This window comes from Diabrotica virgifera, chromosome 9 (genome assembly GCF_917563875.1).
Source record: "Diabrotica virgifera virgifera chromosome 9, PGI_DIABVI_V3a".
Taxonomy (NCBI): Eukaryota; Metazoa; Arthropoda; class Insecta; order Coleoptera; family Chrysomelidae; genus Diabrotica; species Diabrotica virgifera.
The window spans coordinates 155,894,652-155,920,307 of NC_065451.1; the positions used below are offsets into that span (position 1 = coordinate 155,894,652).

A 25,656-nucleotide genomic window follows, 5' to 3' on the forward strand; every position below is an offset into this window, starting at 1 on the left:
TTGATATAAAAACGAGAAAAGTAGTGAAAATAGTGTATTCGAGTTTTCGAGGCAGTTAAGTACATATGGTATATTACAGTCAACATAGCAGTAAGGTGAGTACTATTTTTACTTTATTCTGATTTTTTATTTATATTCGTACCTTATATGCCATTCTTTCTGTTTTATTTTTCTAGTATTTCTCGATATTTTTTGCTTCTTATATATGAGAGTTTGCTTCTTTGTTCCTGAAGCTGAACTGATTTTCACGTATCCGTATATCAATTGGCCATATGTGATAGTTGTATTGCTCTTTGTACATTGTTGTCTCTTTTTTTGTAAATACACTGCTTCTCCATTCGTCTGGCTTTGTCCAACTTCCATAATTCTACTAAATAAACCTATATAAAAAGCATGGAAAACGAGTTGCAGCAATTTATATCTCTCGCTCTTTATTACAATGTGTCAGAGGCATTCGATTTTATTGTGGTTACCAGCTCTTTTTCTTTTTTAATTCTTAATAAAATGATCTAATTAGTTACGTGATGGGAATAAGATATATACAAAAATAAGAAAAAAAATGTTTTATTTCTTTGGAATAAAAAAGCCAAGTTGGTTGACTGGTTTAAAGCTTTGCAGTGCAGGAGATTTGAACCTATGGTCTAACACTTACTTATTTTCAATGCAATTTAACAAAGCCTTAAATCACTCAACCAACGTGGCTTTGGAACTTTGCTCTAAAAAATAACGATGATATTCACATGTTACGACATTCATATTGATAATAAAAAGAAATAAATATTTTTCAAATAATATTTTATTCAAAATACTGTTATTTAGAGTGTGAGCTTTGGTACAGGACACCCATATAAAAAGCGTGGCTGTCCCCTCCTTCCTTCTTTCAGCCAACGCCTCCAGTCCTTTCTGTTCTGGTATTCTCCATCTCGTCTTTTCTTTTAGATATATATTTTTGTCTTTTTGTTCTGACAACAGCATTTCCTGTCTTTATTTTTTAAGTACTTGAATTACTTCGGAGGGAATGGAGTCTTGCATTGCAGAGTCTTAATTTCTCGATTTTTTTTGTTTATATTCGCAACATATTTTAGTCTGATTTTAGCTTATATTCGTAACTTTGGATATATGTAATTTTTTTAGTCGAATTCTATTTATCTTTGAACCTTAATCTATCCAAAATTTCGATAAATCCTCTATTTTTTCAAATTATTCTAATTAAACTAAAAGACTTTTGCTTAAAAATTTTGCAATATTCTTTCTATTAGAGTCCTTCCTCTATCTATCATAGGATTTTTACAGCTGTCACCGCCTTCCTTCTTTCAACCAACATCTCCAGTCCTTTCTGTGCTAACATTCTCCATCTCGTCTTTTCTTTTAGATATATATTTTTGTCTTTTTGTTTCTGTTCTGACTCAACAGCATTTCCTGTCTTTATTTTTGAAGTGCTTGAACCACTTCAGAGGGAATGAAGTTGTATATAGCAAAAAATAAAAGTCGTCTGTTGTTTTGTTTCTGTTGTATCTAGAGCCTTCTAGAGTTGCAGCAGATTAAAATCCTATATTTTAGTTTTTAGTATTTCTCTTAGAACTTTTTTGTTCTTTTTCTTCTGTTTTGTCCAGTGCCCCATAGCGTTGCAGCAGATTAGAATTTTTAGTATTTTATTCATACATATTAGTTCTATCTTTGCTTACATTCGTAACTTATGTATGTGTAATTTTCTCGATCGAATTACTCTAAATAAACTAAAAGACTTTTGCTTTGAATTTTTTATTAGAGACCCTTCGTTTGGATATATGTTTTGTGTCGGTTCTATTCAGAGTCTCGTAGCGTTGCTTCAAATCTCGCAATATTTTTTCTATTTTTATCGATTTTTTCGAAGAGTCAAGTTGTTTATAGCAAGTTGTTATTGTTTTAGGTGGATTTAGCAAAAAAAAAAATAAGCAAGGTTTCATCCATTGCAGTGGAAACGAACATCCAGCAGCCAAATTCGAAATCGTTGAAACTTAGAATAAAAAAGAGGGTAAGTGATTTTGTTTTTTTATAAGCCATACAATATAATACTGAAATGATTAAGGAAATACTTAAGCAGCGGGTTCGAAAATCGCAATAGCGATGTATTTTTTTTTTCTATTTCTCAATTTTTTTTTTTTCGTTCTATTTTAAAAGAAAGTGAATTTTAGTATAGCAAGGTGTTATTGAGAGTTTTGCTCCGAATTACATTTTTTGCATCGAAATTTTACAACATATTTCTATTAGAGAGCCTCCTATTAGATATGTTTTTTGTCTTTTTGTGTGTTTTCTACAGCCGGTTCGAAAATCACACTAGCAATGCATTTTTTGTTTCTCGATTTCTTCGAAGAGAGTGAATTTTAGTATAGCAAATTGTTATTGTTTTAGGTGGATTTAGCAAAAAATAAGCAAGGTTTCATCCATTGCAGTGGAAACGAACATCCAGCAGCCAAATTCAAAATCGTTGAAACTTAGAATAAAAAAAGGGTAAGTGCTTTTGTTTTTTTAACCATACATATAATATAGTGAAATACTTAAGCAGCGGGTTCGAAAATCGCACTAGCGATGCATTTTTTCTTCTATTTTTCGATTTTTTTCGTTCTATTTTCAAAGAGAGTTAATTGTAGTATAGCAAGTTGTTATTGAGAGTTTTGCTCCGAATTACATTTTTTGCATCGAAATTTTGCAACATATTTCTATTAGAGAGCCTCCTATTAGATATGTTTTTTGTCTTTATTTGTGTTTTATGCAGCGGGTTCGAAAATCGGACTAGCAATGCATTTTTTTTTCAATTTTTTCGAAGATAGTGAATTTTAGTATAGCAAGTTGTTATTGTTTTAGGTGGATTTAGCAAGAAATAAGCAAGGTTTCATCCATTGCAGTGGAAACGAACATCCAGCAACCAAATTCAAAATCGTTGAAACTTAGAATAAAAAAGAGGGTAAGTGATTTTGTTTTTTTATAAGCCATACAATATATTATTGAAATGATTAAGGAAATAGTTAAGCAGTCGGATAATCTATTAGTAACTATTAAAAGACTTCGTAAAATAATTTTTGATAAATTTACTCAAAATGATGCTAAAGTGTGGTTAAAGCGATTAAATGCACATATTTGCAAATGTAATAATTTAATTAAAGCTAAAAAATTACCCATTGGAACTGCTAAAAAATTACAATCAAACGTAGGACATTTTAAACATTTTCGAAGAATAATTTTAAACTTTAATAGACGTGTTGGTCTAGGACTTAATTCAAAATTACGAAATAGAGTAAAATGGGAAAATGTCGCTTCAAGTTTTGCAAGCCGGATTAAGACAGGGGTTATAATAAATTTATATCATAAGGATGTAGGACCGTTTTTGGATGATGCTTTTACCGTATTTAAACAAAAAGTTAAAACTGTTTTGAAATCTAATAGAGTACTTAAAGTCAACACTACTTTGTGGGGGGAATTTATTAAAAAGACAGGTGATAGTGAGAGTTTAGATTTGATACATTTTAGCACTAAAAATGTCATTATAGATAGTTATTCGACCGATTTACACATTTGGTTTAGCAAAAATGTTAAAGATATAATTTTTAAAAAAATGTCTGAGTTTTCAGAAAAAGGTTCAGGTGCCGCTCTCTCTAAAGTAATCTCATTAGAAGTTAACATCAATAAAGTCGAAATTGGGAACGGATCATCGTACATTAAACTTCCTGAGCAAATTCAAAAGCGTCAAGCATGTATAAATATTAAAAATTACGATCAAAATTGCTTTTATTGGGCGATTATTAGCTCTCTTTATCCAGCTAAAATAAATAAAGAACTTACATCGTCGTATCCATATTACAGTACTGTTTTGAAAACGGAGGACTTGGAAGCTCCAATGTCTTTAAGTCATATCACAAAATTTGAAAAAATAAATACTATATCAGTGAATGTTTATGCTTTGGAATTAAATCAAGTTAAGGAAAAACAATTTTACGACGTAGTACCTGCTAGACTTACACAAAACAAGCTTGATAGACATGTAAATTTGCTTCTAATTCAGGATAAATATTTTCCAAAGTTAAATGATTACGACGCTCCTCCTAGTGACGATGAAAATATTGAAATAAAATATCACTATTGCTGGATTAAAGATATGTCTAGATTGTTAAGTTCTCAGTTAAGTAAGAACGAACATAAAAAATATATTTGTGATCGCTGCATGAATTATTTTTACAGCGGGAATAAACTTGCTGAGCATGAAGAGTTCTGCAGAGACATAAACAAATGTAAAATGACTGTTCCCAAATACGATCATGTTGCTTTTAGAAATTTCACATACAAACAAACCACTCCCTTTATCATATATGCTGATTTTGAATGTCAGTTACATAATTTTACAGATTCTAATGTAAAACTGAGCAAAACAGCAAAATACCAAAAGCATGTACCTTATAGTGCAGGCTATTACTTTAAATGTGCTTACGATGACAGCTTATCATATTTTCGAAGCTACAGAGGTGAAAATTGCATGGAGTGGTTTGCAAAAGAAATGGCTGAAATATCCAAATTTGTCAATTCTAAAATAAAATCAATTGTACCTATGATTAAAAAGCCTAGTACAAGTGGGGCAACTGCCTGTCATATTTGTGAGAAACGCTTTTTAGCTACAGACATAATTGTTGTAGATCATGATCATTTTACCGGAGAGGTAAGAGGATTTGCACACCAAGCATGCAATTTAAACTTCAGAAAGGTGTTTGTTGTGCCAGTAGCATTTCATAATTTTAGTGGATATGACTCACATTTCATGATTATTGATTTATGCAAACATGGCTACCTGAGCTTACTTCCTATTAATAAAGAAAAATATATTTCTTTTACTCTACATTCAGATGAGCATAAAATTAGACTAAGATTTATCGATACTATGAGATTTATGGGAACTTCACTCGATGAATTAGCATCACTTTTAGATACTTCAGAGAAGAAGATTTTAAAACAAGAATTTTACAGTTTAGATGATAATGCATTTAATTTATTAACTTGCAAAGGAGTATTTTGCTATGATTATGTCGATAGTTTGGAAAAATTAGAGGAAACTTCTTTACCTACAATTAGTCATTTTTATAATAAATTATGTGATGAACATATTAGCGAACAGAAGTATGCTCATGCGCAGAAAGTTTGGTCTACATTTAAATGTAAAAATTTGGGAGAGTATAGCGATTTGTACTTAAAAACAGATATTTTGCTTCTGGCTGATGTATTTGAACAATTTAGACAAAAATGTAGGGATACGTACCATTTAGATCCTGCGTGGTATTATACCATACCAGGTTATACATGGGACTGTATGCTAAGGTATACAAAATGTAGATTAGAGTTATTAAAAGATGTGGATATGATTTTGTTTATTGAAAAAGGCATAAGAGGCGAAATATCTGTGTGTAGTAACCGATTTTCGGAAGCTAACAATAAGTACATGTCGACATATGACCCCACACAGCCCTCTAAGTACATCATGTATTTAGATGTAAATAATCTATATGGTTGGGCTATGAGTGAATATTTACCTTTTGGAGGATTTAAGTGGATTGAAGATGTAACCAAATTTGGTGTTGCATCTAAATCCACTAAACTTCCCAAGGGTCATATTGATATTATGTCAATTCCGAATGCTGCGAAGGAGGGCTATTTCTTTCAAGTTGACTTAGAGTATCCACGTGAATTACACGACAAACATAAAGATTTTCCATTTGCTGCCGAACACCGCATTCCTCCCGGTTCAAAACTACCAAAATTATTGCCAACTCTTTTTAATAAGTCAAAATATATTATTCATTATAGAAATTTAAAGCAGGCTTTATCTAACGGATTAATTTTAACTAAAATACATAAAGTTTTGAAATTTAATCAATCTGCATGGCTGCGACCCTATATTGAGTTAAATACTAACTTACGGGCTGCATCTAAGAGCAGTTTTGAGAAAAATCTCTATAAAATGATGAACAATGCTGTGTTCGGTAAGACCATGGAGAATATAAGGAGGCATAGAACTGTAAAAATATGTAAAAATTGGAATGGAAGGTATGGAGCCAAAAACTTGATTGCAAGTATTCGGTTTCACAGTCGTACTATCTTTAGTGAAAACCTAGTGGCCATCGAACTAACCAAATCAGTGGTGTGCTTTAATAAACCTTTGTATATAGGTGCAGCAATCCTAGACATATCAAAATTATGTATGTATGATTTTCATTACTCCTTCATGCTTCCAACGATGGGAGAAGAAAATTGTATGTTATTGTACATGGATACAGATAGCTTTATATATGAATTACAGTGTTTAGATGCATATAAGGAGGTTTTAAAGGCACACAACTCTAAATTCGATACATCTGACTATTCGGAAGATAACCCGTACATGATAGAACGGTTAAATAAAAAAATCCCCGGTCTAATGAAGGATGAAGCTAATGGAAAAATTATTACACATTTTATTGGTCTAAGATCAAAAATGTATACATTTAAATTACAAACAACTGATGAAGAGAGAGAAAAAGAGAGAGAACGTTTAAAACTGAAACTAAACAAGGAACAAATTGATTGTGGTATTCAAAATTTAGGTATAACCAAAAAAGCAAAAGGTGTAAAATATAATGTAGTCAAAAATATAATCACATTTGAAGATTTTGAAAATTGTTTAAAAGAATACAAAATTAAAAGCACAAACCAAAGGTGTATTCGGTCATATCAACATTCAGTATTCAGCATAGAGCAAACAAAAACGGCCCTAAGTCCTTATGATGATAAACGATATTTAATACCAGAATCCTTTAAGACGCTTCCCTGGGGGCATTGTGATATACCTTAATTTTTTAGCAAAAATATAATCGCTTTAAGACGCTGAGGGCATTTACTTGGATATTAAAAATATGTATGGCTGTTGAAAAGACACAATCACTTTTCCTCAGTAATATTTAATAAAATGACTATTGTACAATATTATTTTTTCATTATCCTTTTGTAAATATATTACGAAAATAAAACACAAGTGTTTAAATACATAATATTTATTAACAAATAAAGTTATTCAAGTCATTTACAACTTTAATTTTATAATAATATACATATTCTCTCATAGCATGGCTTAACAAAGTATCTGATGGAGAAATTTCACAAAACGCAATCATAGCTTCAAACGGACCACATAAACTAGTATCTGTACAAAAATTCTGTTGCAAAAAATATACAATATTTGTATAATATGCATGAAAGTTTAAATTTTCCAACAACGATATGCGATGAGTCACTATACTGTGGTGTACTTGTAGAATTTGCGTAACATCATTTTCATCTAAATAGTATTCCACACCATGTTTTTCAATAACAAGGAATTTGATTGAATCCAACACCAATTGTCGTATCTTGCAGTAGTCTCCACACTGAAACTCGACAGGATCAAACTCGTCTGCATAGAAAAAATCATTCATCTTTTGTGAAAATAGGTTAATTATGTCACTCCACTCAAATTTGTCTATACTAATTCTTCGACCGTCGAATAATTCTTCTTTTATGGCCTGTTGACATAAAATGACGGATGCCGTAAACTGTCTAGCTGGAGATAGACCAACTTTAATTATGTAACTATCTAGTGGAAATGAGGCTTCTAACAAGTAGTATGGTTCATTCTTGGCAGCTTCTTCGAATTTTGCTAAAACTTGGTCTAGTTCGGCAACATAATTGATTTCACTTGATGAATCATCGTATACCACAATAGAACTTGATGAACTATAACCACTATCTTGAGAACTCATGTTGAAGAGCGAGGTGAACTAACTGAGAGCGAGGTTGCTGAGCGGTCTTTTATATTGCGTCCCTCCTCTTCAAGGTTGCATTCGTATGAAGCGCATTAAAAAGTACTAAACCACATCTTTATTATTAATCCAACTATTATGTTTACTATCGAGACCCAGCCATTGAACATACATCTTATTTCCGCGTCTGTGCAATACTTTTTCAATTAAGTAAATGTCTGTATTTTTTGTTTTCTGTAATTCTTCTTCGTAGAATCCTCCTCTAATAGGCGCTCCAGTCATATCTTCAATCAAATATGTTGTGGGATTTGTTATTTTAATTTCAGTAATTTTAAATAGTTCTGTTGTCCAATTTGGCTTATATCCCTTATCAAAAAGGTGTTTATTTTTACTAATACGCACCATATCACCAACTTTCAATTTTCTTTTACCTGAAATTTTCAAGTGAGTGTAATATTTTCGTAAGATTTCTTTTTCGTTAGACTTATTAACATCAATAGGTTTAAGTCGAATTTTGCTGTGTTTCGTGTTATTGTAGTCTTTTGTAATTTGAGGCAATATATCTATCCATTTGTAAGTACCATTAAGACTGAAATACTTGTAAAGTTTTTCCTTCAATGTTCGAATAATTCGTTCACATATGGCTGCTTTTTTAACACTAAAGGTATTATAGTGATTAATACCATGTTTTCTTATGAGGTTTTGAAACTTGGAATTGAAAAATTCTGTACCTTGGTCTGTTTGTAAATTTTTCGGAACTCGTTGAGTTTGATTTAAAAAATCTGCAAACGTCTTTGTTATTTCCTCCCCTGTTTTTGTCTTTAATGGTCGAGTCCACACAAATTTTGAAAAACAGTCAATTACGACAAGAATGAGCTTGTAAGATTTATTTTGATTGGCATAGGATCTCATCTCAGCAATATCCATTTGCCATAAATCATCTAGTCCTTTAATGACGGTTCGTCGACGAGGATAATTTTTTCGTGCTGGTTTATGTAATTCGTTGACCAATTGTTGTTTTTCTTTAGACATTACGAATTTAAACTTAAGACGATTGTCCCATGAAGTAATGTTATCTACTGCGTTCTGTAATGTAGGTTACATTTGATTTATTAAGTATTTTCGATGGGAAATTATTTTTCAGGACAACATTTGATTTATTCTCTTGTTAGTCTTATTTACTGTCAAGGTATTTTCTGTAGCTTTTTGTAGATTCAATGCCTTGTTAATCCTATCTACTGTCACGGTATTTTCTCCAACAGATTCTTGTTTTATTGCATTCTGGATACTTACTGCTTTTTGTAAATCATTCATTTCTTTTGTTAAATCAGATATTTTCAAGACAGCCAGTTTATTTGCATCAGATAACTCATTATTTTTTTTATTAAAATTGCTTTCAATCTTCCCGATGGAGTTTTGAAAGTCAGAAATTTTTTGTTCAAGTTGAGTATCTTTTGAACTATATTCTTTTTGCATCAAGGTAATCTCTTTTCGCAGAAAATTTTTTATATTTGCAATGTGGTCATCTACATATTTCTTGTTGGAAAGATGTATACCTGATACAGGAGGATCTCGTTTAATATCCTTATTTACTGCATGTATCTGGTTTTGTAAATCTAAAATGGATTGTTTGAAGCCTTCACGCAGCTTTTGAATAGCTTGTTCATTAGAACGATAATGATGACGACCAAACTTATCAACACTCATGTTGGAAATGATGTCTAATCTGACCTAACATTAATATATAATATCTGCTTCACGTAATTCGTTGATAATGGCAACAATTTCGTTACTATGGGATGTGTTTCCTGCTTCTTGGGAAGCAATCAACAATTCGAGTCTATCACATAGTTCATTTGGATCATCCCAATATACATATTCAATAGGATTATCGTTGTAAATCAAATGAGAAGCATCGATGAACCCTGATCCTTTGGAGGTAGATGAAGTTGCTGACGATGATGAACGAGTTGCTTTTACTACTTCTAAAGGCGATTTCTTTGATGTAGTAGACCGAGTTTTCGGTGGTGAACGAGTCGCTTTCTCTTGACCTTCGAGAGACAGTTTCTTTAATCTAGTAGATTTAATTTTCGGTGATTGCTTCTTTGCTTTTTTAGGTTTAAACAACGGTTTGACAATATTAAGATATTTTTCTGCAGTTGCACCGTTAAGATGGCATATGGAATTGTGATGAACTTCAGTATTATTTAATTCTTTATATTGTTTTAAATCTTCATTTTCATGATTCGTTGATACTGTATCGGAAAATACATCGTCATCGCTATCTTCTTTTTTCACCTCTTCTTCTGATTTCATCTCTTCCTTTTTGACGTGTTTAAGCTTGTTATTAGTAGCATGATGTGAGGATTGTGCAATATCTTTTAGTGGTTTAGTTATGGGTTCAAAGAGTTTATTTAGCGTATCGTCTTGTTCTGTCCTACCTAGCTTTAATGCCAAATACTTTTTGCGAATGACTTGAGCTAATTCAGCAACTTTACGCTTGCGTGCAGCTACCTCTTTGTCTAACATGTTGTTATGGAATGCGTGTATTTCGATCATAACTACAATTTTATAAACTTGTCGAAGCCTAAACGATATCGTCCGTTAGAAATATCGAAATCCTTAACAATTACGAACGTGCCATACTTATCCTCCCAACATTCAGAACAAATTTTTTTAAATTGAACAAATGTCATGTCAGGTGAGACGTGATCATCAAAGACGTGTTTTAAATTGAGCTCATCCTGTTTAAACAATACAATAAGGTTGGCATTATCACGCAGGAGTTGTTTGCCTGCTCGACTGTATGATTGACATATGTATGCACAATCGATATCTTTATGTCTTCCCATACAGTAATATTCACGTATTGTTTGTTGTGGATCCGTAGATACGTCATCAAATATGAATACTGAGTTGGGTTTAGCTTCGTCAGGACTTATTACGGCATCATTGTCTTTAAATGGAAAATAACCAACCTCTTTCACAGATTCCAACACTTCCTTCAAAAACTGATACTTGGGTTGAAACAACGATTTTGAATATACGTAAACATTTTTGAATTTAGCGCCATTTAGATCAAACAGTAATGCTAGCATAGCATTCGTTTTTCCACATCCACTTGGGCCACATACGATAGCACGAAAAGAATGTGGTAGCAATACACCATGTTTACTGATTCTTGCCACGTTATCGACAAAATCCAAGTTCTCCACTGCTAGTGTCTTATCTTGTTGAATGACCTTCATATTGTGATTAAGATGTATTTTATACGCTTGGTTATATAAAGAAATTTTTCAAGAAGCGATTCATTTCAATGTTAGTCGTTCAAGGTGAAGGAGTGTTGAATTCTCTGATCAACAATATACCGTTTGAATTGCATGCCCCTGGTTACCAGTATCTAGGACCTGGAACTAAATTACAGAAACGTCTAGCTCGTGGAGATCCAGGGATAAATCCATTAGATCGAGCTGCGAGAGATCATGATATTGCATATTCTCATAGTAATTCATTGAAAGATAGACATAAAGCAGATTGGGTATTGGAAAACAAAGCGTGGGAACGAGTTACAGCAAACGACGCATCTTTGAGTGAAAAAGCCACTGCCTGGTTGACTACTACAGCAATGAAAGTTAAACGAAAACTAGGTATGGGTATGAAACGTGGTAAAGGTGTTGGTTCATTTAAGCGACACGTGCTACAACCAATTATCAGAACGTTGAAACGAACTCCTCCGTCACCAAATTTGCGTAAATCAGCCCTAGTTGCACTTGCAGCAGCTAGAACAGCCGTGAAGAATATAGGTGGGAAAAGAAATGTACGAGTTCCAAGAATCATTCCATTCGAATCAAAATCTGGTGGTATTTTACCTTTAATCCCCATCTTTGCAGGCTTATCAGCTCTTGGTAGTTTGGCTGGTGGTGCAAGTGCCATCGCAAAGACTGTAATTGATTCAAAGAATGCTCAAAAGAAACTAGAAGAGGACAAACGTCATAATAAAGCTATGGAGCATCTAGGCAAAGGATTATACCTTCGAAAAAACGCTAAAGGAGGCTTTGGATTATATTTAAAAAAGTCAAAAAACTACCGCTGAAGCTACCTAATAGACCTTTAACCAATGTGGACTTGAATAAATTTGTTAAACTACTTAAAATTCCAAATTTTCGTGGTGTGTTTATGAGAGATAATTTACCTCGTTACCCTCGTAAACATGAATGTGCTATAATTAATCTCGACATTTCAACAAACCCTGGTACACATTGGGTAGCTTACAGAAAGATAAACAAAGACATAGAGTATTTTGATTCATATGGTTGCTTGAAGCCACCTCAAGAACTAGTTTCCTATTTGAATGGTGGAAGAATTGCCTATAATAACGATCAATATCAAAGTTATAACCAAATAAACTGTGGACATTTGTGCTTAAAGTTTCTGTATAATGGAAAATATAAGCGCTGATGTCTGGTATGAATTACCACAAGATATTCGCCTTGCACTAGAATATTATTTACCTTGCAAGAAAGACTATGAGAAACACGTATGGTGCGATGTTTGTGGGACGATGGAAAGTGTATGTGTATTTTGTAGAATACCGTATTATGAACAAAATATAAATAAAACAAGAAAAACATGTAACATTATTCTAAGAAAAATAAAGAAATGTTTAACATATTTTGGTATTTAACTTACTGCACCTTTTACCTCCTATCAGTCATGTCTCGATTATTGACCCTAACAAGTACTACAAACGAGTTTTTGTTTACTCCTCAAGTGCCTCTTGTGCTTGATCCGCTACGGCAGTATTATGTAGCAGTGTTGGGATTTCATACATTTAATTCAATTCCAAACATTGATGGTGAAAAGTTTTATTTCTATGAGCAGAATGATCGTACAAAGTTGCGTTATATCGAAATTCCATCAGGATCGTATGAAATTACCGATATCGAAGCATACATTCGAAATAAATTAATGGGTATATACAATTCGGTTCAGGAGTTCACTTTAAAACCGAACAACAATACGCTTAAATGTGAAATTTTCTGTCAAGATCATACCATTACTTTCGAGAAAGAAGATAGTCTTGGTAAATTATTGGGTTTCTCCTCAAATAGAGTGTTAAAATCAGGAAAAATGCATTCTTCGGACCAACCTGTAAATATTATAAAAGTATCAAGTCTACTATTTGAATGCAACATTACTGAAGGAGCCTTCTATGAAGACAGACCTGTACACACCATTCTGCATTTTCCGATAAATGTAGATCCAGGTTTTTCTATTGATGAACGTCCTCATAACCCTATATACATACCAATAAGCAGCAGTATACGTGAAATTACCAAAATTACTGTTAGTATAGTCGATCAGGAATTAAGACCTGTTAACTTTAGAGGAGAGAAAAGTACGCTCCATTTGGATTTTAAGGAAACGATATAGATGGGTTTAATTATAAAACAAAACTCTACAAGTCAATATCCATTAGTCTCACGCAGATCCTGCATGCAACGTGACGTGTCTGCTGCCAATAAAGCCTTTCTTGTTGCCATTGGATTAAAGCTGAAAGATGTCAAAACGTCAATACATTCGACGGGGGGTTCAACAGCAGGAGCCTCAACCTCATATTTTCGATCTTTACCAAAAACCTCTGTTCGATAATACTATTAGAAAAGAAGAATTTCGTACATATACACCATACATCAAATCATTTAATAATAGTGACGTTGTCGAATTTATCATAAATCAATCAGATGCATTTTTTGCGATACACGAAACGCTGTTGGAAATTAAAGGAAGTATAGAGAAAGTAGGTGATGGCGTGGTTTCTCTTGCACCGAATGCTGGAGCTTTCTTGTTTGATACATGTACGTATATCCAAAGTTCACATGATATGGAAATAGTTAGAGACCCAGGTGTAGTCAGCACTATTCGCAGTTTGTTATGTTATACTCCTGAAGATTCCAAGTTTCTCAGTACTGCAGGATGGAACTATCCGAATAATCCACATATATCGGGAGACAACTTTAGTCTACTGATTCCGATAAAACATATATTCAACATTTTCAACGACTACAATAAATTAACCTATGGCCGTCAAGTGTTTCGATTTGTTCGAGCACGCAATGATAGAGACTGTATTCTAGTGAAAGAACCTAATGCTACAACAACAACAACAGTATCTTTAACTGTTTCCAGCATGGAACTCAAGGTCAAGCATGTCTTTCCCAATGATGATATGAAAATTGAATTAATGACTCCGATTAAGAATAATGTGCCGATAACTATACCTTTCCGTAAATGGGAGCTCAATGAACTACCTTCACTTACGTCAGGATCTCGACGCGAGATATGGAGTGTAAAGACAACTTCATCTGTTGAACGCCCACGCTATGCCATTGTGGCTTTTCAAACCTCTAAACGAGATGACATACACGCTGATCCAACGTTATTTGATCACATTAGAATGTCCAGCGTGCGATTGGTTATTAATGGAGAATACTGGCCTAACGAGAGAATGCAATTGGATTTTGAAAAAAATGACTATGCTATAGCTCACTATAACTATACGGAATTCTTTCCTAGTTATACTCTTTCCTCAACAAAACATCCCATCTTAGATTATGCTGCTTTCAAGAAATATACCTTATTTGTTTTTGACTGTTCCAAGCAGGATGATACGTCATTCAGATCAGGAACCGTTGATGTTAAACTGGAAATCGAAGCAGATGAAGGTTTTCCGGCAGGCACTCGAGCCTACTGTTTAATTGTTCACGACAGCCTACTCGAATACTTTCCTCTAACAGAAGTTATCAAAAATATTATTTAAGTAGGTTTAAAGAGTATGTCACTCAGTATCATTCATCACGCTCAATCATGAGGATTGCTTTAGTTGACATACAGGGATTTATGGTAGATGGATGGTTTATACCCAAGGAACTCAGCATTGAAATTGGTTTTAAACGATATCATTACATATTTACGTCTCCGCAACCGTTTGCTTCATTAACTAATCAAGATAAGAAGACAGTATTCTTCTTGGAGAAAAACGTGCATGGCATTCGGTATTCCAATGGTGATGTGGAATATTCCAAAATAAATCAAATACTAGAATCCAAGTTATTGTATGCTGCCGATTACATTTACGTTCGAGGAGAACAAAAAGCAGAGTTTTTACGACAGAAATGTAATATGATTGGAATTCTTCCTGCAATTATTGATGTCTGCAAATTTGATTACACACCTTGCGTTTGTAAATTTGCTCCTGATGCAAACCCCTGTCACGCCAATGGAGTGTTTTTATGTACCGAAAGAAATGTGGATCGACTACGCCAATGGTTTTGTAATACGATATTACCTGTATAATTATGTTTTATAATAAAAATATATAAAAAACTATTGACTTTTAATTAAAACTCCTTATTTACTCATAAATTTTTATATTACGTGTCAAATCCTCTATTTACAATTTTTTTTAAAAATAATTTTTAAAATTAAGATAAATACAGGCATTAAAATTAAACATGTCAATGCGAATATATTATTAATTTCATTTTTCATGTTTCTGCTGGTGGTGTTATCGTCCATGGTTGAATATGTCCTAGTGGATATGTTCTATCGCTAATATGTAGGTTCTCTAATTGTTTGATAATTTTTCTTAAATCCTGATATACTTTAATATCTTTCTGTAACTCAATGAGTTTATCTTGAAACTGTTCAACTTTATGTCTGTACTCACTCAAAGACATGACGCTACTAACAAATTTGTTTTAGTAAAGATACATATCTAATGCCTTTATGACATGATGTTTAATTTTTCTCCATCGCTTAAACATAAATTATGTTACGGTCGTAGATAAAATATAGTATGCAACTCGTAAAGCTTAGATTTCTACACGTGACTGGTTTAAATAACATATTATTTTATGGTCATAGATAAAATATAGTATGCAGCTCGTAACGGTTAGTTTATGGATCAAATAACATATTCGATACTCCCCACACCTTTAACGTATGACAATCTCCAAGACCAATGACAATCAGACCAATGCTAACGAGATGTCACCATCGCTTAAACATACTAAATTATCGGTCGTAGATAAAATATAGTATGCAACACGTAGAGCTTAGATTTCTGCACGTGACTGGCTTAAATAACATATTATGTAAAAGAAGAAGAATAGACAGTTGACAAAAAGAAGAAGAGCGTGGCGACTAGCACTGAACGGAAAATTGTTTTATTTTTAATTTATTTACTATTTTAATTTAAAAATAGCGTCATCTAGCGGCTAATAGCTAAACTATGGTAGATTTCTTTGACGTAATGTCAAGGAAAATTGGATCAAAAATGGCGAATTTAAATAAAAATACTGAAATGGAATAAAAATGGCGAATTGGTGGCGCCATCTAGCTAAACTATGGTAGATTCCATTATGGAAGATTCCTTGTGACGTCAGCATCTATCTCACTCTTACTCATTGGAAAGGTACTTCTCTCTCTAACACATTGATTTCCCTATACCTATAGTCGTGCCGGCATACCCCTTCTACTGTTAATACACATAATTATATACGTACAAAATTGATTTCGCTGAAGAGATGACGATCGCAATGACGGTAGCGAAATCAATCCTTTTTTCCCATCCAAAAATAGGTTTTACATTTATTTTCAATTTAAATACTTCTACACAATTTGTATATATGTACATACGTACAAAATTTATTTCGCCGAAGCGATGACGGTCGCGATGACGGTCGTGAAATCAATTATTTTTTCTCGTCCAAAAATAGATGTTATACCTACATTTTACCTATATACAGGTATACTGTATACACTGTATATAAATATATAACTGTATATTTTGTACGTGTTGCAGGCTTTCTACATTATTTATAAGATACAATTTTACATACACATAATATATATATACGTACAAAATTTATTTCTCCGAAGCGATGACGGTCGCGATGACGGTCGCAATGACGGTCGCGAATTCAATGCATTTTTCCCATCCAAAAAGTGCATAGCAACGTCCCTAAAGAAGTTTCCCTTAAAAAATGCCAAGTTCCCTTATGAAAATTAAGAGTTTTGTAATAACAAAACTGTATTGTGCTAGAGTGATATCTTGGGTGTGTCGGACTCGACTACGCTCTTTTTGGTCCGACAGAAATCATTTATTTTATTTTAACGTATAACCTTTTGATTAAAATTAAAAATAATAGTTTTGCAATAACAAAACATAACCGCGCTAGAGCTACAGGTTTAGGTATTGTGCGTGCGGAAACGCGTCTGAAAATTTTCAGAAAGTGGTAGATTCGCTCAAGCGAAGCAGTTAAAACCATTTTTAAGATTTTGCAATCATTTTTAAAAAAGGTCCGTGTACTGTAACTGTCCGTGTAACATGTATTTATAAATAATAATCTTTATATTGACAATAGACCAGGGCCGACATATTTGAGAACAAAAAAATATTAATAGGATTATACCCACTGTAAATAAAGAAAATATAACAAAAATTAAAGGAGAAATAATTTACTGGCAATATAAGAATGGTAAGTAAAATGGGTGATATGCAGATGGCATCGACCGACACGTATAGAGATTATGTAAAAATAATGACGATGATTTGCAGCAGGTCATTTAACTGAACTCTATAAAATACCTTCGGTATATGAAATTGTAAAGTAGTCTCTTTTCTCAATTCATGGAATATTTTTTTAACTTTAAAATATGTATGTGTAATCTATGCAAGAAAATTACCTAATTTGGTTCCTTTAAGACCTACACAGCTACAATTGTATGACCCAAAAGTATTGCGGCAAGTATCTTGACATGGTCCGTGACCATTTCTTAGTAAGCATTCGTTGATATCCTGACAGGATTTTCTATCCTCAGCAATGGTTAATCCAGTCGGACATTTACAAGAATATGATCCTATTTGATTCACGCACTCTCTTTCGCAGCCTCCGTTGTTGGTTTTACACTCATCTATATCTAAAAATTAAAAAAAAATTGAGTTGAGTTGAGAATTAGAAAAGTTAGTTAGAGAAAGTGATTAGAGAGGTAGTTAGAGCAGATACAGAGAAGGAAAGGAAGGAGAAAGAAGGATAGAAGGAGGAGAGCAAGGATACGTTGGAGGAGAAGTTAGAGATTTGGAGAGGAGAAGGGGTATTGGAGAGTGAGAACTTATGGGTTAGCTGGTCAAAAACGGAGTATATGTGGTTGGGAAAACAGGAATGATTGGGACATAAAATTTCTTGGAGAATAACTGCAACTTAAATACCCTGAAATCTGAAAGTGGTACTAGGAAAGGAAAGGCAGAAAAGAAATCTATACACCGTCGATAGGTAAATACAGTTTGCACCATAGAATAAATAATAATAGTCGCTTGCTAACATACTTTGGTCCATGTGGTGAAACCGTTCCCGTCTGAAAAAAATTTCTGATTTGGTTTCTTTGTGGATTCCTATTCAAAAATATCCCCTTTAAACAAATCTGAAGGGTGCCGGGCGGAATTTTTGGGCAGAAATTGTTTAAACAATTTTTTTAAACAAATACAAAACATCATGTTTTTTGCTCTGGAACATATATTTTTAGATTTTTTGGGTCAATCTAAACAAGAAAGGTATCTTGCAATTTTTCTCAGAAATTTATAGTTTTGGAGTTATAGGCGATTTAAAATCTGAAAAATGCGAAAATACGCATTTTCGAGGCTTAAAACTCATATTCAAGTTAGTATTTTTGAGGTTACCAGATACTTAGATTGAAGACTGAACATTCAGCTTCAATATTCTGAGGAGTGGTCGCATCTAACTTAAATTTATACCGTTGTTTTTTAATTGATAAATATGCGTGTTTATCTGATTTTTTTGCCGGTGCGGCGCGCTCCATTTCAAAAATCTCCTATTTTCATCCTAAAAATATTTTTTATAGATTCTTTGGGATATTCTAAATAAAATAAGTTTCTTGACATTTTTCTCAAAAGTTAATAGTTTTAAGTTATAAGCGATTGAAAATCCGAAAAATGACAAAAAACACATTTTCGGATTTTAAATCGCTTAACTTTAACACTATTACCTTTCGAGAAAAATGTCAAGAAACTTATTTTATTTAGAATGTCCCAAAGAATCTAGAAAAAATATTTTTCGGATGAAAATAGGAGATTTTTAAAACGGAGCGCGCCGCACCGGCAAGAAAATCGGATAAACACGCATATTTAACAATTAAAAAACAACGGTATAAATTAAAGTTAGACGCGATCACTCTTCAGAATCTGGAAGCTGCATATTTAGTCTTCAATTTAAGTATCTGGTAACCTCAAAAATACTAATTTGAATATGAGTTTTTAAGTCTCGAAAATGCGTATTTTCGCATTTTTCAGATTTTAAATCGCCTATAACTCGAAAACTATCAATTTTTGAGAAAATTTACCATATACCTTTCTTGTTCAAAATCACCGACAAAACTCAAAAATATATGTTCCGGAGCAAAAAAAGGTGATCTTTTGTTTTTGTTTAAAAAAATTGTTTAAACAATTTCTGCCCAAAAATTCCGCCCGGCACCCTTCAGATTTGTTTAAAGGGGACATTTTTGAATAGGAATCCACAAAGAAACCGAATCAGAAATTTTTCCAGACGGGAGCGGTCGCACTACATGGACTACTTCACCAAAGAAAATAATCTGATTGTTTTTTTTTTTTTTTTATTTATTTAATGGCATAGACATTAGTCATTCAGCCAGTTGCAATAAACAATATACAATCCTATCCCTAATACAAAATTAAACAGAAACAAAATAATAATACAATAAATAATACAATACAACAATAATACAATAAAAACAATAATGGAACTCTGATAAAGTGATAAAACATTTATGACAAAAAAAAAGATGCAAATCTGAACTTAAATCATAAAAAATATCATGCCAGCGTACAAATCTTATAGGACCGTGCGTGTATCTGACAAGAAAGCTATAATAATATTGTATATTTGTTGTGAGCCTGTAGCCAGCAAAGACTGTATATTGAATGGTGCATGCATATCAAGTTTGATTAAATTTTTATAGAGAGAGTTTGAATGCTGTTGAAACTTAGTACATTCAAAAAAGATATGATCAAGATCACCCTGCTTTCCGTAATGTTTGCAATTATTGTCTTCAATCACATTTATTTTATATAAATGACTTGGATAGCAAGCATGCCCAAAACGTAATCGATTTATAGTTGTTATATATTTACGTGGAGCTTTAAAACTCTTAAACTAGGTACTTTGTGGAATCACTGGTTGTAAAGTGGTGTATCTTGTGGGGTTTGTTAAGCAATAAAGATTCCATTGATCTTTCCATATCGATAGTTGGTTTCTTTTAAAAATAGTAATAACATCTGATACACATAAAGAATATGACAATAAAGTGCCTGATGTTATACTGGATTTAGCTAAGTAGTCTACATACTCATTATCTTTGAGTCCAATATGTGCCTTAACCCAAATAAATTTTATATTGAAGCCAGAGTCTTCTAACTGCTTTAACATATCCTTTATTAAAAATATGTAAGGATTACTAAATGTTTTGGGCAAAAAAGTATTTTTGATATTCTGTAAAACTGATAGGCAGTCTGAAAGAATTAACGTTTTTTTAGTATAAGAGTTTTTAATATATTTCAACGCTTCGAGTATGGCCAATGATTCCGCAGAGAAAATTGAAAACTCATTGGGAAGTTTGTACTTGAATTTGAAACCTCCTGAGGGTAAAAAATAAGCACAGCCAGATCCTTCTCTTGATTTAGATGCATCTGTGTATATAACTGTTGCATCACTGTAGCAGTTCAAAATAGATTTCAGGATATTGTTGCTGATTATGTTGTTTTCGTTGTATGTGGGTATTATTACATCAGTTTTATGGAAGAGAGCAAAGTAGTCTAAGTTTTTGTCTACTGTGTTTAATTCATTTGAAAAAATAGGATTGTTCTGTAATGCAGTACATAAAGGCGGAGATGGTTTTTTAATCCAATACTTGTGAGTAAGATCTGATTCGTTAAGATGACATATACTGGAAAATAATTCGAAATTTGTAGTGTGTGCTTTAAGTACCCATTTTTCGCTTAGTAAATTTCTTCTAATCTCTAAAGGAGGCTCAGAAGCTTCAACATGTATTGGTTGTATAGGAGTACCTAAACATAGCACCTAAACAGATTCTCAAGGCAGAATTTTGGAAAATGTCAATTTTTCTTAAAAGGTTTTTGGAAGCAGAACCGTAGAGAGTAGCACCATAATCTATAATGGATCGTATATAAGCTCTATAAAACAATAAAGATGTTTCAACAGCGCAGCCCCACCACACTCTAGTTGTCATTCTAAGGAAATTAATACCTTTGCTACATCTATCCAGCATATATTGTATGTGTGGTTTCCAAGTTAGTTTTTTGTCCAGAATGAGTCCCAGATATTTGACATTATTTTTAAATGTAAAAGATTGATCACTAAGTAATACATCTTGGTTTATAGGAAGATTGTGTCTTGTAAAGACAGATACTGCTGATTTGTTAATTGATAAATTTAAGCCGTTCTCTAAGAACCATGGAAAGAGGGAACTACAAACTGTACTTAGGTTTTGCATACCGTTTTCATATTTCTTGCTTTCCATATAGACACAAAAGTCGTCTGCATATTGTATGATTTTGAATGGGATGTTGTTTATTTGCATCTTATGTATATCAGAGGTGTACAGATTAAATAAAATTGGTGATAATACTGAGCCTTGTGGTATACCGTAATAATTATGTCGAGGTCCTATTAGTTTGTTATTATGATCTCTGATGTAAATTACCCTATCTGTATAGAAACCGATTATTGTGTTAACGAAAGCAATTGGCATATGAAAAAAATTTACCATTTTATGTTTTAAGGTTGATAAACAAACTGAGTCATAAGCTCCTTCAATATCTAAGAATAGTGCTGCTAAGTAGTTATTTTTAGTTAAGTTATTCTGTACATCTACAACAAGTGTTGTTAAAGCGTCTAGAGTTCCAAAACCTCTTTTGTAACCAAACTGGTTTACTGGAAGTAAATTCTCTTTTTGTAACCACCAATCTAATCTAAATTTTATAAGCCTTTCTAAAGTTTTAAAAATACAAGACAGTAAGGATATTGGTCTATATGAACTTACGATGTTTGGGTCTTTTCCGGGTTTAAGGATAGGAACAACTAAGATGTCTTTGAAAGAATCAATAACTATATTTTTTTGGATGATATCATTGAAGACATTTAAAAGAAGTTTTTTAGCAACATCTGGTAGGTTGATTAACATGGGGTATTTTATATGATCGATACCAGGAGAAGTATTTATGCGGTTTTTAAGGGCAAAATCTAATTCAGTTTCAGTAAATGGTTTTAACAGGAAGTGATTATTTGAATGATGACTTTGTGTAGATCGTGTAAGTGAATTTTGAGCAAAAGGAGGACATACTTTATTAAAAAAGTCGTCCAATAGATTATCATTGAAGGGTTTTATACTAATAGATGCTTTTCGATTCATTTTGTTGGCCTGTGACCATATCTCCTTAGAGGAGGTATTTTTGCATAAATTAGAACACCATTTAATCCAACTAGCTTTGGCTTTTTGTTTCAACTGCTTTTTAGTATGAGCAGTAACTTTCTGACAATTTAGATAATTATCAAGGCTTGGTGAACGTTTATACAATGCTAATGCTTCTTTTCTGTCATTTATTATCAGATCGCATTCTGGGTCCCACCATGGTGGAGGCGATCGATTTTTAGATTTAAAAATTTTGTATTGAGGAATAGACCTAATTGCAGCATCATTAATGCAATCTATTAGAAAACTATAATTTTGATAAGTATTGAAAGAGTTATTGTAGTTGGAAAACATGTTTTCAATTAAGGATGTATACAGGGACCAATTGGCTTTCTTGATATTCCATTTGCTTTTTGGATAAATTATTTCTTGTGAGGTGTTGGTTATTGAAAAATTCATAGTTATAGCAAAATGATTCGAGCCTAAGGTGTCAGATAAAACTGACCAAGTAAATTTACTGGCTATATTAGCTGTGCAGAGTGAAATGTCAATCATAGATTTTTGAGTACCATATCTAGGAAGATATGTAGGTTCTCCATTATTCAAATTTAAAAGATCTAGGTCTTCGATACTGCTAACAATTTGGTTACCAACTGGATCATTACGCAGTGAGCCCCATAGTGAGTGATGAGCATTCATATCTCCGCCAATTAAAAAAGGTGATTTGATTTGTGAGAAGATATTTATCCAATCGTTTTTGGATGTACTAATATTTGGAGGTCTATATATAGATAAAAAACTTAGTTCTATTGTGTTACATTTAACGATAGCACCGCAAACTAAAATTCCCTCATTAAAATTGTTTCTAATATTTATTTCACGAAATGGTATAGTTGTTTTAATTAAAATTGCAACACCTGCATACCCGTCATATCTATCTTGGCGAATTACATTATAACCTTTAAATGTATAATTTTGATTTGGTTTGAACCAGGTTTCACTTAATAATACAATATCAATATTTTCAGTTATTAAAAAATGAATTAAACTATTTTTATTCGAAACAACGGATCTACCGTTCCATTGCAAAATTTTTAATGATTTAAGTTCTGGGAACATGTTATTTATGAGTGATATCCTCTAAAATCGTTTTTATACCATGGTAAATACTATCTTGACTCATAGTTTTTATATCATCTACAGTTTGAATATTTGTAATCAAATTAAAAATATAATTGGAAATGAGTGTTTCCAATACTCTCTGATCTGATTTGTTTTGACAAATTGGGGGTTTTAAATTAGCAGGAAGGGGTTTGGAGGGCCCAAAATTAAAAGGGAACATGGGTGAATTGTTTTGTGATTGGTTTGGTGATATTTTTCGTTTTTTAGCTATATTATAGTGGCTTGAGGAGGGTTGGGATTGGGATGTATTATTTGAAATGTTTTGATTTTTATGTGTGGTAGTAGAAGGGGATGATTTTTTTGAAGATGTTGGGAGGGGAGGAAAACTGTCTTCGATATTGTCTAGTGTGGAATATCTATTCTGAATAAACAATCCCGAGAAGGACGATTCACAGTAATTTTTTGCCTCGATAAAGGAAATTTTTTGCTCAATCATCACGTTCTTTATCTTCTTTTGATGTTCGTATTTTGGACACTTCTTGGATATGGAAACATGATCTTTACTATCACAATGTATGCATTGAACATCATTATCTTGACATGTATGATCTTCATTTTTGATCTTTCCACATTTTATGCAATGTGCTTGTGGACTGCGACACTGCTTGGAAATATGTCCAAATCTTAAGCAATTGTAACACTGTGTTACTTTGCCAATGTAGGTTTCAACAGGAAAAAATACACTATTTATTGAAATGTAGCTAGGAAGAATATTCCCTTCGAAGGTGACTATCATTGTCCTTTTGGGTACATAGTTAGTTTTTCCATCGGTGTCAACTTTTCTGTAAGTTCTTTTAAAGGCTATTATGGGGGAGGGAGATTTACTATTATCTAACAAATACTTTTCATCGTATTGAGTATCAATATCTCTTATTAGGCCTCTAATTTCTAGTAAATGGTTAGGGACATATGCTACTAAGTTTTGGTCTTTTAATTTTATATTTTTAACCAAATTATTTGCATCTACGACTGACCTTAACAAAACTTTAATTCTGTTTTTTCCAATGGCTTTTATTTCAATAATATTAGGAATGTTCAATTTTTTATGCAAGATGTCCGCAACAGTAAGTGGATGTAAACGGCCAATATCCTGATTGTTTGATTTTTCTATATATACATAATACATAAACGTTATTAAAATTGTACTTATCTGATGCAACGTTGAACAATTTTTTCTCTACAACTTTTTGAGGAGGTGGGATTTGTTGTGTAGGCACTTTAATAAAATCTCTGGTTTTAGTTGTAATTTTCGCAGTAGAATCATCCAAATTTTCGATTAAACTTGATTCAATAATATCCATTTCACTATTCTCACTAGCACCTGAAAAGTTTTCACCTAATGGTGTCCCTGGGGAAAAAGCTTCCCCCATTGGGGGTCGCTTATAGCACTGTTTATCGCACTCAATTAATATCAGTTTTTAAATCACACCAAGTGTCCTTTTTTCTACTAATTAACTCGCTAAATAGTTAATTTTATTAAGAGCAGATTTTAATGGGCACTGTCAGTTTGACGTTTTGCGTGACAAATGTAATCTGATTGTTAACAACACTTACTTTCAACGCAAAGATAAAGGCAAAGATAAAGGTACATGGAAATCTCCAATAAATGGCAAAGTAATCAAGCAGATCGACCATGTACAATCGACCATAATCGAACCAATCGAACATACTGACCACTTTATGGTATGAGTGAGAATGAAACAGATCATACCAGTTCTGAGGAACTTAAATACAGAAAAACTTAGATTGAATAGATCTATAAGGTTAATGACACACAATGAAAAAAGAAAAATTAGCACGAACAAGCAATTAACGAGAAGGTAAAAACAAAAAAGAAGAAGATAATCCAGAATAAATGTGGGGATAAATTGAGTGGTGTATGGTAAACTCAACCATAACTGTAAATAAGAAATTAAAAATTAAAGAAAACATGGTTCGGTAACGAATGTAGAAAAGAATTAAAATTAAAACTGATGCTGAAATTAGGATCAAACGATGCTAAATAAAACAACGAAAAAGAACTAAAAAATATTAAGATTAAATTAAAGAAGATGTAAAGAAAGACTGTTGAAATAAATTGAGGAAAATTATAGAAATTAAGATATAAGGAATATACATCGCAGGGCAAGAAAGAACATTGTGTTAAAACTTTATT

The 25,656-nt window shown here is 32.6% G+C and overlaps 1 protein-coding gene across 2 annotated transcripts in view; it reads right to left on the reverse strand.

Moving 5' to 3' along the window:
* The window catches only part of LOC126891727 (uncharacterized), a 201,950-nt gene that overhangs the window by 41,679 nt on the left and 134,615 nt on the right, over positions 1-25,656 (reverse strand). For both annotated transcript variants that reach the window (XM_050660993.1, XM_050660992.1), the window contains one exon: positions 17,544-17,777. In XM_050660993.1, the coding sequence (XP_050516950.1) occupies positions 17,544-17,777 (234 nt within the window). The remainder of the gene's footprint in view (positions 1-17,543; positions 17,778-25,656) is intronic.